General features: G+C 37.2%; 1 protein-coding gene across 5 annotated transcripts in view; it reads right to left on the minus strand.

Annotated features, from left to right (window-relative positions):
• WASF3 (WASP family member 3) overlaps positions 1 to 14,105 on the minus strand; it is a 57,671-nt gene that overhangs the window by 10,566 nt on the left and 33,000 nt on the right. For 4 of the 5 annotated variants that reach the window (XM_063429603.1, XM_063429576.1, XM_063429596.1 and 1 more), the window contains 5 exons: positions 12,506 to 12,648; positions 10,791 to 10,925; positions 6,310 to 6,463; positions 5,134 to 5,251; positions 3,138 to 3,313 (listed from right to left, as the gene is read on the minus strand). In XM_063429603.1, the coding sequence (XP_063285673.1) occupies positions 3,138 to 3,313; positions 5,134 to 5,251; positions 6,310 to 6,463; positions 10,791 to 10,925; positions 12,506 to 12,638 (716 nt within the window). In that variant the 5' untranslated portion in view covers positions 12,639 to 12,648. Of the gene's footprint in view, positions 1 to 3,137; positions 3,314 to 5,133; positions 5,252 to 6,309; positions 6,464 to 10,790; positions 10,926 to 12,505; positions 12,649 to 13,780; positions 13,886 to 14,105 lie in introns of all 5 variants that reach the window. The other variant, XM_063429582.1, reaches the window with a different exon arrangement.

Genomic DNA, 14,105 nt, shown 5'->3' on the forward strand with positions numbered 1-14,105 from the left:
CTTAAATAGAATAAAAGGAGAAAAATATTTAACTTTCAGACTTTCCAATTTTAACAGCAGCAAAAAAGGCAAGAAATATAATTTTTCAATATATTCTTACCAATATATCGCTTTAGTGAAAATGTACACAACAATTTCAATGTATTTCCAATCAAAGTTTTTTTTACTTGGAAGCCAGTTTCGAACTGGATTAAAATATTCATGCAAAACACTAGGAGATTCATTGTAATGAAAATAGTTTCTTTACAACACTTTCAGCAATTCTTACCATATAAAAGAGATAAAATTAGGTACAAAAGCCGTAAGCAATTAAAAACAGTTTTAGTAGGAAGGAGTCGCGATATGAAAGGCACTTCAATACTCTAATCGAACGATGAGCAAGTAATGCAAGCAACATGTGTTAGCGGTTAGTCATGCAATCTTTACATGTTCTAACTGTAACACAGGGCAGGCAGGAGCAGAGTAAACTCAATGTGAAGTAAAATATATGACCGACCCTCAGGAAGTGGCTCTTTCATGTCTCCTGCCTGGTCCCATTCCTGTGCGACTGAACTCAAACTCTACTCCATTGCTCTCTTCAATTCTTCAGGTCGCGGTTCTAATTTGCATTGTAAGTGCTCTGTAAACAGATCACGTCTCTCTCAAAATGTTAACACGCGCAGAGCAGAAGTTAACATTATCATGGTCTACATCACAGAGTTTCCACGTGAGTTGTGTTGTTTTAAATAAAGCATTTTTTTAAAATAAGTGCTAGCATGATTTTTTATAATGACTTATACACAGATAATATAATATAATATAATATAATATAAGCAGGAATATGTATCCTCCAGATTCTAAACAAACCAAGATCCAATGTTGGATTTTGAGGGTTAATAGCATTTTTCTACATTACGTCACAAGCACAGCAGAAAAGTTGCTATATGAAACCTAAATACAAATTGTGATAAACAGGATAAAACGATAAAATACAAAACATCTTGTTGTACCTTGAAGAACATGTGTCTACAACCTTGTTCCCTCCAACTGCTGTAATGTCCCAGAATTCTAGATGATCATCTGAGAATTCTGAGGAATTCAGCCCAACGGCTGCTGTAGAACCAAGGTTGGACACGGACAAACATACTCTATGGCATTTTGTTCGTCAAAAATAAACTCCCAATGAAACAAAATATTTGGCATTTTAAAACAAAGGTTGGTCACAATGTCCTGTCCCTAATGAGCACCTACAGATATTTTTGACAGCAATTGGTATGATGTATGCACTAACAGATTTCAAAGTATGATGGGAGTTATGAAGTACAAATGTTACCAACTTAATTTCTAGTATTTGAAAAGTGTTGCATTACACAAAATATATATATATATATATATATATATATATATATATATATAAATAAATACTCATTGATAAGTCTATCGAGAAACTGTACTATTACCTCTTCATCAAGCAGTAATTCAATATAAATTATACAATGCAACACAATTAAAAAAAATGTGTTTTTTTTTTAATGCTTTCCTATGGGCAGATTTGAATGCACGTGGATGCGCATTCGGCTCCACGTTATCACTTTACAGAGCGCAATATAAAGGGACACTCCAAACGCCATAATTTCTGCTCATTGCACAGCAAGAACGCCTCATGTCCCGGGCTCTGTTCATGCAGGGGCTTGTAACTGCAGCAATGTGCTTCTTTTATTTGCAACTATATGAATGCTCATTCAATGTCAATGAGGACAAGCCTGTACCCACCAAGCACTGTTTGTAAGCACTAAAGTAAAATGAAAGGAGTTAAAAGCATGCAGTAAAGAATAATCAGAGAAATTGTTCACTTAAAATGATAACCTTGAAGGTATACATTTACAAGCCCAGTAAATAGAGTTTAGTCACACAATGCCAAAGGTCTGCATCCCACAATGCTTAGCGTGAGCTTGTGGATTAGGTGGACCAGGATTGGGACCTACTAATGTGAATGTTAGTTGACTGGATAACTATATTCAGTGATTAGTTGTTGCAGAGTTTCTTATGCTCCTGCATAAATAAAAATATCAAATATTTAGTAGATTTCCCTCTCATGAAAGCAAGTGTGCATTGAATTAAGATTTTTTTTTTTACTCTAAAATGGCTTACAAAAGCTGCAGATCTCTATCTGCAGCCTTTGCAAGCACCCCCCTTCTTCCCAAGACTTTCTATGACTGTCCAATTACAGATTTCCCAATGTGGCTCAATAAGAAGTCTTTGCAGGTATTTTCTGCCTGTATGCACTTCTCTGTGTGCAGGTGCTTGGGGCAATTTTCTGACTCTTGAGTTTAGCTCCACTGAGCTAAGCAACCAGGACATAAGAAGTGTTTGTCTTAAAACCAGGTGGATGTAACACGGTTGATTGAGAGATTTCTCTCTCTCTCTCTCTCTCTCTCTCTCTCTATATATATATATATCTATATAATCTATAAAACACAATTTCTATTGATATCTGCACTTTTTTTTTTCTTCATTCTACAAAGAGAACACACTCTTCATATATAAATCACTCCAGCAAGCTTTAGGGCCATTTAGATTTATAGGATTTAAAAATGCTAACTTATTTAGCCTAGAGCAGGGGTAGGCAACCTTCGGCTCTACAGATGTTGTGGACTACATCTCCCTTGATGCTTTGCTAGCAATATGGCTGTAAAAGCATTATGGGAGATGTAGTCCAAAACATCTGTAGAGCCGAAGGTTGCCTACCCCTGGCCTAGAGGCAGGCAATTTCCAGACTTCTTGAGACACACAGAGCCATCTTCAAGTACTGCAAGAAATTATGTAACGCAGACACACTTCTGTGTTGTGAAAGGTGAACAAAAGAAAATAAATTGTAACAGTTAAAACTTCACAGAAATATCATATGACTTCCTCATAAGAGGTCTTCTTATCTGAAGCATGTTTATTAAAAACAAGAGTAATTATTAACATATAAAATCAATACAAAAAAAAATAAAAAGTAAGGATAAAAATAGATTTGTTATACAAAATTGTTATATGTATCTTTCTAAATAAGTCAACAACTTGCCACTGTGTGGTTTGCCAAACAACAAAACCTGAAAAACAAATTTTGATGGCCAGTGGTAGAAGTGCTGAAGGCGGCATGGTTCACACACCTAGTATCAGGAGAGAGAGATCCCTCGGATGAGGCTCCTTGGTATATGTTTGGGGACAATCTGTTGTCAGGCCGCAGCTCTTTGTCAAATGCCATTATGTTCCATTCCTGACGTCTGTTCCTAGCTTTTCTAACTTTTTTAACTTCACGAGTTGTGCCGTCCACACGTTTTTGTTCCTGACAAGAAGTAAAACAATAGAAAGATCAGGATGAGTCATAGCGTTAAAATGTGATGAGAGTCCTCTGTGGGTTACAATGAATCCATGTCAAGCTGAGGGAAAATAGAGCAAGGGACCTTTATGTAGCTAGTCGCCAACTTTCCCAAACATGCATGCTAATTTTCGATTATCCAGTATTTGCTAATGTTACTTCTGATTGTTTTAAACAAATTAATCTGTCTTCCTAAAATGGCGTGGACGCTGTGGATGAGCTGAATTGGGGAAGCCAAGCAGCCTGCAGGAGAGGAAGGGGAGACACAGGCATATAATTACTTATCTGTCTGTATACAATCTGCCTATTTTATAACGGCACAGTAATTGCATTCCAAGGATTTGGCGCTAAAGTTTTACTTTTTTCCCCTCTCATCTCGTTCATTTGATCATTATTGCAGGCCCTCAATTCCCTGCCTCTTCAGTTCTCCTTCACTTGGAGCAGGGAAGGGGAGATGCAAAGCCAAGAAGTGCAGAAAAGTACTTGAAAAATGCACTCAAGTAATTATTCTGTATGAGAATCATATACTTCATGCTGACTGGACATGAGCCCGCTTACTGAAATGGAAGCTGGTTGAAGTCTTTTGACAGAAAGACTAGCAGCAGAGGAGCTGCTAGTCAGAATGAAAAACTGCTTATAGTATTTATAAACAATACGAGAAGATTAAAGTTAAATGTACATTTTTATTTTAATATAAAGTATAATTTGCATAATAATAAGAGTGATTTTTACCTGGGGTGCCCATATAAACGGACACCAAGCACCATAACACACTGTAATGGTTATAGTTCAAGGAGTCCTCTGGTGCTGTCTGATTGTACTCTGTCAAATAGTTTATGAATGGTTTGGACACGTAGTGTGATACACTTCTGCTTTAACCTACCAGCTCAAACAAGAAGGTCCACGAGGGGCTCAACACTAAACGGTAAATGTAAATAACTCGTAAACAGTTTTATAGATTACTGTCAGATGCCACACTAGTGGTTATGGTGCTTAGAGTGTCCCTTCAAACTGCTTAAAGGACCACTTCAGCTCAATGAAGTGGTCTGGGTGCCAGGTCCATCTAGGATTAACCCTGCAGCTGTAAACATAGCAGTTTCAGAGAAACTGCTATGTTTACATTATGGGTAATTCAGCCTCTAGTGGCTGTCTCATTGACAGCCGCACGAGGCGCTTCTCACTGTGAGATATATATATATATATATATATATATATATATATATATATATATATATATAAAATTTGTATCTTGTAATACCTTTTTTATTGGACTAACAGAATTTTTTAATGACAAGCTTTCGGGATAACCTCCCTTTCTCAAGTCTAAGGCATTTCTGAGCAAGACGACACATAGAATTCAAAGTTGAGTTGTGATATAGGGGTTAAAGCGACATGAGTGTAGATAAGACACAGGTTTGGTAGAAAATAGACACCATCTTTGTAGAGGGTCATAAATATCTTTCTGAAGAGCAGAGTGAGGGGGGAGAGAGGGAAAAGAAAAACAAACAAGCAGACAGTGCAGAGGATGGTACACTTTATACATGCACACACTATATATATATATATATATATATATATATATATATATATATATATATATATATATTTTTTTTTTTTTTTTTTTTATTAAACGCATGATTTTTTTGTGATTTTTGTGACAAATTTTAGTTTCCACCTAATAAAAATAGGTACTTTTAGCTCAATATTACATATTTGCTGATGGAGGTCATACAGAATAATTTAGAGTGACCTTTACAGAGACAGATTTCATGCCATAAAATTGTCACCTTCTGTCTTCTCTTCTCTTTCCTCTTATCTTCTGTGTCTTGCAGCATCTTTTCTTTCCATAGGTCAAAGAAGTAAGAAGGATCCGTGTAAAACTTTAAACCATCTTTTCTGTCGTCTCTGTGTGCACAGAAAAAAAAAAAGTTTAATTTCTACGTTTGTAAACGTTATTATCCACATTGTTTACGGTCAACCGATACAGGGACTTATTCAGAGTATTAGAAACGGTCTTTACCTCCCATGTTTCTTTGTAGAACAATTTCATTATTCACTGAAGTGTGAAGTATCAGGAATAGTGAATTTAAAGTCGCGAGCCACAATCGCTGAACTGGAAAAAAGTCTCAAAGGGAGGTTTTTTTTTTATTCAGCTATTTTGGTCTAAAATGTATAAATTTACTTTGAATTCCAGACAGCACACAGTCAGCGTTATTCGCTAAATTGCAAATTGTTGGAAATTCCAACTGAAGCCCGAATTTAAACCCGAATGGAAAAAAAGGAGGCAAAAATAGTCACGCATTGGATTGAATCTGCAAACATTCTGACAGGAAAAAAAAACTGCCTAAAACAGCAGAACTGAAAGCAAAAAATCTTCAGTTTTGCCCAAAAGTAAAAATAGTTTACTTTAATTTACCAGTTTATTTATGTTTTTAAACCATAACTTAAGAGTAGGCTTTCTGGAAAAAGAAATAAATAAAAATAAATAAAGTTTTTAGAGAGACAGAGGAAAGAGAGCAGCCATTTTTTTCTAAGGCAATAACTCCACCGCTTTTTAATTATCATCGTCATCATGCCTAAAATTTGTGAAATTAAATAAACAAAACACTTCGCAAGAACCTTTCCACATCTTCACTCAGTGAATTAAGGAGTGTAATTCCATGCATTGAAGTTCCCATGAACAGTCTTCTAGTCCAGGGGTGGGCAACTTTGGCAGTCCAGACGATGTGGACTACATCTCCCATGATGCCTTGCCAGCAATATGGCTGTAAGAGCATTATTGGAGATGTAGTCTATAACATCTGGACAAGTTGTCAAGTCAATGAAAGGTAGCAGAGCATTAATTGAACATTACACCCTTTGGGTTTATGGTCAGTGTAAGTTATTGTAGTACACATTCCCTTGTTATTTTCCATTACATCAGACAATAACGGTTCACACATTGAATACTTTTCTTCCCTGACCTGTATGGTGAAAGTATATTCAGAGGAGGGGGTTTCTCGCAGTTGTTGTATATGTCAGTGATGGGATGTGGAACACTGCTCTTCGAGACCACTTGCTGATCTTGAATGGTTGAGCTTTTAAAGGCTTTCCTCATGTTTATATCTTGCAATGAAACTGATGGAAGAAAAATTTAAAGAAATACATTTAAAAATAAATTGTCAACACAAAGTGCTACATAACACGACATGCACATATAAAAAGAAAAAAGAAAGTTATAAATATAAATACAGCATCAAAACTTTTCCTTTTCCTGCATCAATTAATCTACGGGGAATGTGATAAAGGAGGCTACAAAACAAAGCACTCCATCAGAACGCCTGTCATACTTATATGTAGAAATCATAACAAAAATGGATACTTCATTCTACCAACAAGTATTTTGTATATGCATGTGACAAATTTGGAGGAGATACAACGGTGAAAAGTGTACAGCTGCAAAGCAATGTCATCCTAGAGTTCTGGAGACATTATTAATAAACCACAATATCAATGATCAAGAGTTTTAGAGCGATCTCCAGAATTCCAACACAGCATTTTCCCATAATACCATGATCTGCCTGCTGTGAGGTGTATGGGTGGGTGGGTAAGATGCTCTTTATAGACTGTATTTCTGTGTTATCAATTGAGATAAAGAAATGTCATTCTGCCTAGAATAACACAGGTTGTTATTTTTTAATGCACAAATATAGAAAGATATCAAACTATACACATTCTGATTTAAAAAAAATATATATATATTCTTTTCCTACCTACAGTATATACTAAAATACTTTTATTCAGTACCATCTAATATTTGAAAAAGGAAATCATCTAAAACATTTGAAAGATAGCTCTCCAGAGGTTCTGTCGAGCCCTTCAGTCACACTGCAGTAAAATCTTTAACTGCCACACTCCTGAATATTGGGGCGGGTAAATTTAGGACACAAAGAGGCAGGGAGTACCGTAAAAACAAAATGCAGATTAAGGAAAAGAGCAAACAAAAATAGAGTATAAAATTTTGCAATGCTACTTAAAATCACCTCATCCTAAACACATATGGGGATTCAGTTCCATCATATTGTAATATCGTGCTGAGTCCATCACTATGTCACAGTAACTAAATCGTAGAGGGTCCTACACTATTTTGTTTTGCGTGAGAGACAAATTAAATTTCGCAAAATAAACTAGAGTGGAGACAAGACCAGATTCGATTTGGTTGAGAACCTGTTCAGTCCCCCTGCCTCAGATAACCCATTTGAGGTGACCACAGGAAAGTTTAAATTTTAGAAGGTTTTGGATGTCACTTTATTATATCAATTTTAATTTGCTATAGAGAAGATAAAAGATATGCATTGGAAGTATATAAATCACACATTAAAAAAAACTATCACTTCAATTGTTTATTTTTGACACCATTTAAAAAAAATAATATTTACCGCATTAATTTTGCATTATACATAGCCACCATGCTCTTACAACAGATTAGTTAATTACACCTTAATTCACTTAGCACTATTTAATTTGCCTCCCACGTTAAAATTAGTGTATGGTCCATAGATATTGGGGTACTGTGGCGTAGTGGTGGTCATAACACAACATGGCCATATCCCTATATTTGGTTGTTTCTTTAGATTGATGTTTTTAAGTACCGTAGCCTTGGAAAATGTAAAACTGTATTTGTGTGTGCTTGCTGTTCCTTAATCTGCATTTTGTATACATTTTGGTTTTTATGGCAGCACCATTGCCAACACATGCATTTTCTGGGTGTGCTTCAAATTTTAGAATATATTGTGCAGGCTTATGGAATGTATCATCATGTACAACCCGATATTGTTTCGGCCTAGGTTATACGTTTTTTAAAATAAAAACGATTACATTCTGTTATCCTTGAAATTACGGTTTTGTGAATGCGTGAATGTTCTAGCTCTTGTATAAGATATATAAATATTATGAGAGAAAGATCACACACACACACACCCACACACACACACACACACGTCTGTCAACAAATTCCAATAAGCAAGTATGTAAATATCTTATAACATGAGTAGAAGTTGTGAAAATGCTGAATAGTGAACCCTGGAGAGCATGGTTAATGTGGGGGTTAGTCAAATCAAAAAGATTTAAAGGATTTGCATGTTCCTCATGCATATATGAGGTTATTGTAGTCATCCCAAAGGCCATATATTTAAAAATTGATTCTTGGCCTACCGAGCCTATTGAAAAAGCTTCCATGAGATGTTGATAGGCAATTAAGGACTATTAAAGGACCACTCTAGTGCCAGGAAAACATACTCGTTTTCCTGGCACTAGAGTACCCTGAGGGTGCCCCCACCCTCAGGGACCCCCTCCCGCCGGGCTCTGGAGAGAGGAAGGGGTTAAACTTACCTCTTTTTCCAGCGCCGGGCGGGGAGCTTTCCTCCTCCTCTCCATCTTGATCGCGACGTCATCGGCTGAATGCGCATGCGCGGCAGGAGCCGCGCTCGCATTCAGCCGGTCGCATAGGAAAGCATTTACAATGCTTTCCTATGGACGCTTGCGTGCTCTCACTGTGATTTTCACAGTGAGAATCACGCAAGCGCCTCTAGCGGCTGTCAATGAGACAGCCACTAGAGGATTTGGAGGCTGGATTAACCCTCAGTATAAACATAGCAGTTTCTCTGAAACTGCTATGTTTATAAAAAAAAAGGGTTAATCCTAGAGGTACCTGGCACCCAGACCACTTCATTAAGCTGAAGTCGTCTGGGTGCCTAGAGTGGTCCTTTAAGGTTCCAAATCTTTTGTCAGTCTTAGTAGTGACAGTGGAAACATGACAAATGCATTGAGTATTAGGCAAGCATTTCTGGACCAAATTAAACAAAGAGGCTTGTGGAGCATCTCCAACACTGTGATATAATGGAGGAATAAGCTTTAAATAGCCTGTGTGGCATTAGATGTGACAGAAACCGTAAATTAGCATGCTTGGCATATAAAGACCAGATGGGAAGAATGTGCATTACCAACCATTATAAAATCTGTTTTTCAGCCTATTTAGGATGTGGATTTTGCATATATGCAGTTGGTAAATTCAGTTTACATACATCGTAGGTGCTCCTAACACATCATCCAACAAGACGTCACAAAACGTGCCAAACAGAGGAGGAGGCGGCAAGATGCAGGTTTGGCACATTCACAGCACAATATGCCATTTTTAGGTATGTTCTTCTACATCTGAATGGCGTCCCCCAGAAGACGCTGGCTTTGATGCAGACATTTGTGCTGTAATTGTCCATACTTCTAACATTCTTAATTTGCCCCCTGCCTAATGCCTCACCTCTCAACCCACTCATTACAAATCTTTTTCTGCCTTTATCTTTATATGCATTCCCTTTCTGGACTCACTATCTGTTTTTTCAGCCAACAAGTACATATTCATTCTCCCCTGCTTTCTTTCCATCTTCACACACTCTTTAGCCAATCATTTATTAGGTAACCACTTCATAAGGCTAATTAACAATCAGGTCTTCCGTCTAACAGCAATGGGAAATCTCTACATTATCAGCAAAAGCAAACTCCTTCATGTAACTAATATGTCAACGGAAAAGCATTTCTCAACCAATCGCTGCTATTGCCTCGAACATTCCTTTACTCACACGAGAAAAAGAAAAAAGAAAAATCATGAGTAATAGACCGATATTAACTTTCTTTACAGACAAAAAAAAATTAAATAAAAAAAAAGTAGGCAAGTCCCCTAAAAATCCATTACTCAACAAATCACCGAATAACAGTGCAGATCTGTTTTACTTGGTATCATTTCTTTATTTTTTTTTACAGTCCTTTAAGTTATTCCTGTGTATAAAAGGTTTTATTTGTTATTTATTACGTATAAAGCCGGAGCACTTTACACCAGGGAAAACACATTGAGTTTTATTCACTAAACCGATAATTGCCAATCTAAACTTGGCTACCTGGGCCTAAAATATGCAATTCTCCACTATACCGGATTTAGTGGAAAAAAAAAAAACCACACATTTATAATTTACTTTACCATGGCTAAAATTTATAAGAAAATTGTAAAGAACGAGTTACATTTGTGGAGCGTTTTATCGTCCACTGATCATGGGGAGAATTGATTTTTATTTCAAACCAGTGCTTTACGATATTATATATTATTTTGGTGGCTTCTGATCTCCAATAAAATTCTGCACAGGATTTAATAATCTTTTCTCATTATCGCGTGGGGGTTTAGTTTAAAGCATACTGTTTCCCCAGTCATTTGGAGTGTGTTTTCATATAAATGATTGAGATAAAGTTCATAGCAATATGCTGTCTGCCAATTAGAGTTGGATATAGCAACCACACGATCTGCTTCTTGGAGAAGACAACACAGGACTCCAGCTAAGAAGCAGCAATTACCATGTAATTAAGAACAGTGGTTGTTAATGCATCCCTTCCAATACAGTGATTTCATGGAGTTACCCACCCTCTTCCACTGTTGAATCCAGCTGGGTGACTTTGACGGCAAGGCGATCAATTCTGTCTTGAAGAGAATTCGCTCTGATGTAGAAATTGTTTGCCTCATTAAACAACTCGCCAAATATATCTTCAGCATGTTTGCCTGTCAAAGAAAACACATAAAAATGCCATCAACTAGTCGAAAGTACTCAAAATAAAAGCCCTTTCTTCAAAAACCTGTATCCTTGCCTGACATTTTCTACATCAATTATATGTTTATTTTGTTATTATATTATTATTGGTGTGTGCACGTAAAAACAAGATGTGCAAAAATTAGTTTGGATTTTGCATTCGTCTGAATAAAATTCTTTTTAAATTGATACTGGAATAAATTACCGTATTTGCTAGATTATAACACAAGCTTTTTTCCAGGGAAAAAAAACCTTCGAAAAAAAAAAAAGTCTTATAATCAGACCTCAGATCAGCTCCGCACAGTGATCGGAATGGCGAACGGAACCCAGTTTTACAGACGCACTGCCATCCTCCTGTAACTCCGCCCATCACATTTGAGCTCCAACTCCCTCTAATCCGGTTTGGGCAGCACAAGATCAAAGTATAAACCGCGTGAACATGGCCATCTCAAATCCCCAATGAGCAGAGAGTTACAGGGGAAACAGCCCATGACTGAGCACTCTGTGCTGTACGTTGTGGATGTGGATCGAAGTACGGAGACTATGGACGGACAGGAGACCCACTGCATCAACTCCCTGTCCAAACCGGAGTAACTGCGGTGGAGAATCCACAAGGTGTTCGGAGTGGACATGAAGATACAAAGTCTGTTTTACAGAGGGAAACCGATAGGGAGATATAATACATATAATCTCCACACAGGATTCAATGAATGCCAAGAGTAAATTAGATCCTCCTTCTGTTTAATAGACATCTCTCTAAGAATGGAAATGCTCTGTAGTAGTTAGCAGCCAAATCCTCTAGGTTAGTTAGATCTAAAACCAGTGTGTGTATGTGTGTGTTTTTTGTTGTTGTTTTTTTTCAAATACCATAGGGTAGTCTTACATTCAGGCCTTTCCTCCCCCCCCCCTGCCCCCCCAACAAGGGGGGAGGGGGGGAGGTCTTCATATAATCTGGGTCATCTTATAATTAAATAAATATGGTTATTCCTAATCAACAACACGTGTAGAATACACAGGTAAAAAGATTTGTTATCTATTCATTTAAACAATTACCAAGAATTGTATTTGGCCAAATCGCTTCTAAATAATTTGTGCACATGTCTAATTAAAAACTGTGCGTCATCCACAGGAATTGAAAAATGCTGTCTGGATTGTGCTTTAAAAAAATATATATATTTTTAATTGAATACATTCTACATATTCACCAGTACAAGCTAAAAATAAAAGGAAACCAGATTTAAATTATTATTTACTCCCGGATGAGGACAGTAAAATTATATCTCCAAAACAAGAGCTCTAAAATCGGTCAAACCTACCTGGCTTCTGGAAAGCAAAAAAAAAAAAAAAGTTTTGGACAGAACTCATGATTAACAAATTTAAAATTGACAGAGATGCAGATTACTTATGTTTAGGACATTTACTAGTGATTTAGTAGCCTAACTGGACATGAAGTTAAAAATACAATTATTCTTTATATTTAAGCAAGCAGCCATAAAAAAAAAAATAAATAAATAAAAAAAGAAGAAAAAAAAAACAATAACAAAACACTTACTTAGACTACTCAGCTGTCGGATGATGGCGGCAAGTGTGCTATTAGTAACACATTCCAGTTCACTGGTTATACCATCTGGGACCGGTCCACGGCAAAGATGCTTGGGTTCTATATTCCTCTTAACCAGAGGCATGGCTTCGTAACTGCAATAACAAGAAAGCAGTGTTAGCTGTTTGGACTGGTTAAGGGGTTTAAAGGTAATGTCTAGGGGGCAATTCACAGTGGGACTGGGGCAACTGACAAAACGGGTTGAATGACAATGGTAAGGAATATCCAGATGTTTCCCAGATGTTTAGACTGCTGGTGCTCTAAATCCGTATATTGAGGGTTAGGGTGGATTAAAGGGTTACTCCAACCACCATGACCACTTCTGTTGTTAGTAGTGGTCATGGTGGACGGAACCTCCACGTGCAGAATTTCAGTTTGAAAACAGAGTGATGTGCACTTTTGTGCAAGGGGTTACTTTTACCACTGGCACACGTGACCAGTGACAGTTTTGGGCTGGCTTCTGTGCAAAGATTTCGTTTGTTGGCAGTGCACACTTCTCACTGGTGACACCCCTCCTGCTCTATTGTGCTCCCTCCCAGCTTAGACTACATTGTTTTTTTATTTTTTTTATTTAAAGCCTTCCATCTTCCCTCTCCCCGGCTCAGAGCGCAAGCATGTTTTTTGTTTTGTTTTTTTAAATTGAAAAATCTCCCTCTGTCCACCCTTCCAGGCTCAGTGTGTGCATGCACTCTGAGCCTGGGAAACAGTCTGATCTACGAGAAACATTTGACTGAACCTAGGAGTGACAACAGAAGGGGAGTGGAATGTGACACAGAGTTCCAGGTAAGTTTGATAGTATTTACCAATATTTAAATATTTTTAAATAGAAAAGGCAGGTAGACTAGTGTAATTGTACCCGATAGGGCATTATAAAGTAAAGGGTTATAGTAACCCTTTAAGACTATAAAGGATAGGGTAAGATTAAGGTACCACAGGTGTGCGGTTATAGGGGGTACAGCTATAGCTTTATATAATATATAGCTGGGGAGGGATATGCGGTGGAGAGGTAGAACGTAGGATTGCTGTGGCATTTTGTTAAGCGGTGCATTAAGGCATAGCTAAATTTTTATTATTGAAGAAGCACATAAAAGATAAGCATAATTTGAACACTACAGCACAGACAAATACTACTGCTAATCGTGCATATCTGTTCATGGGCACAGTATACAGCTTTTCAGATGGATAATTCCAGCAGGCTAATGTGCCAAGTCATAAAATACACATCACCTCTAGCTGATTAAATAATCACAGCTTCCGTTTACTCCAATGGCTGGAATCCCCATTATATGAGAAAAGATGTGAATATTCACAGCATGAATGTGGCCAGAAAATCTGCAAAAAGTGCAAGATGTATTGAGCCCATCTAGATCTAAAACACTAAAGCGTACCTCCACCTATTTCAAACCACACATGATCAGACTTTTTTCTCTGTAGTAACCGAACACCCTGCCTGTTCTACAGTGCCCTCCATTAGTATTGGCACCCTTGGTAAATACAAGCAAAGAAGCTTGTGAAAAATGCATTGTTTAACCTTTTGATCTCTTGTTCAAAA

The sequence above is a fragment of the Pelobates fuscus genome, chromosome 1, assembly GCF_036172605.1.
Source record: "Pelobates fuscus isolate aPelFus1 chromosome 1, aPelFus1.pri, whole genome shotgun sequence".
NCBI lineage: Eukaryota > Metazoa > Chordata > Amphibia > Anura > Pelobatidae > Pelobates > Pelobates fuscus.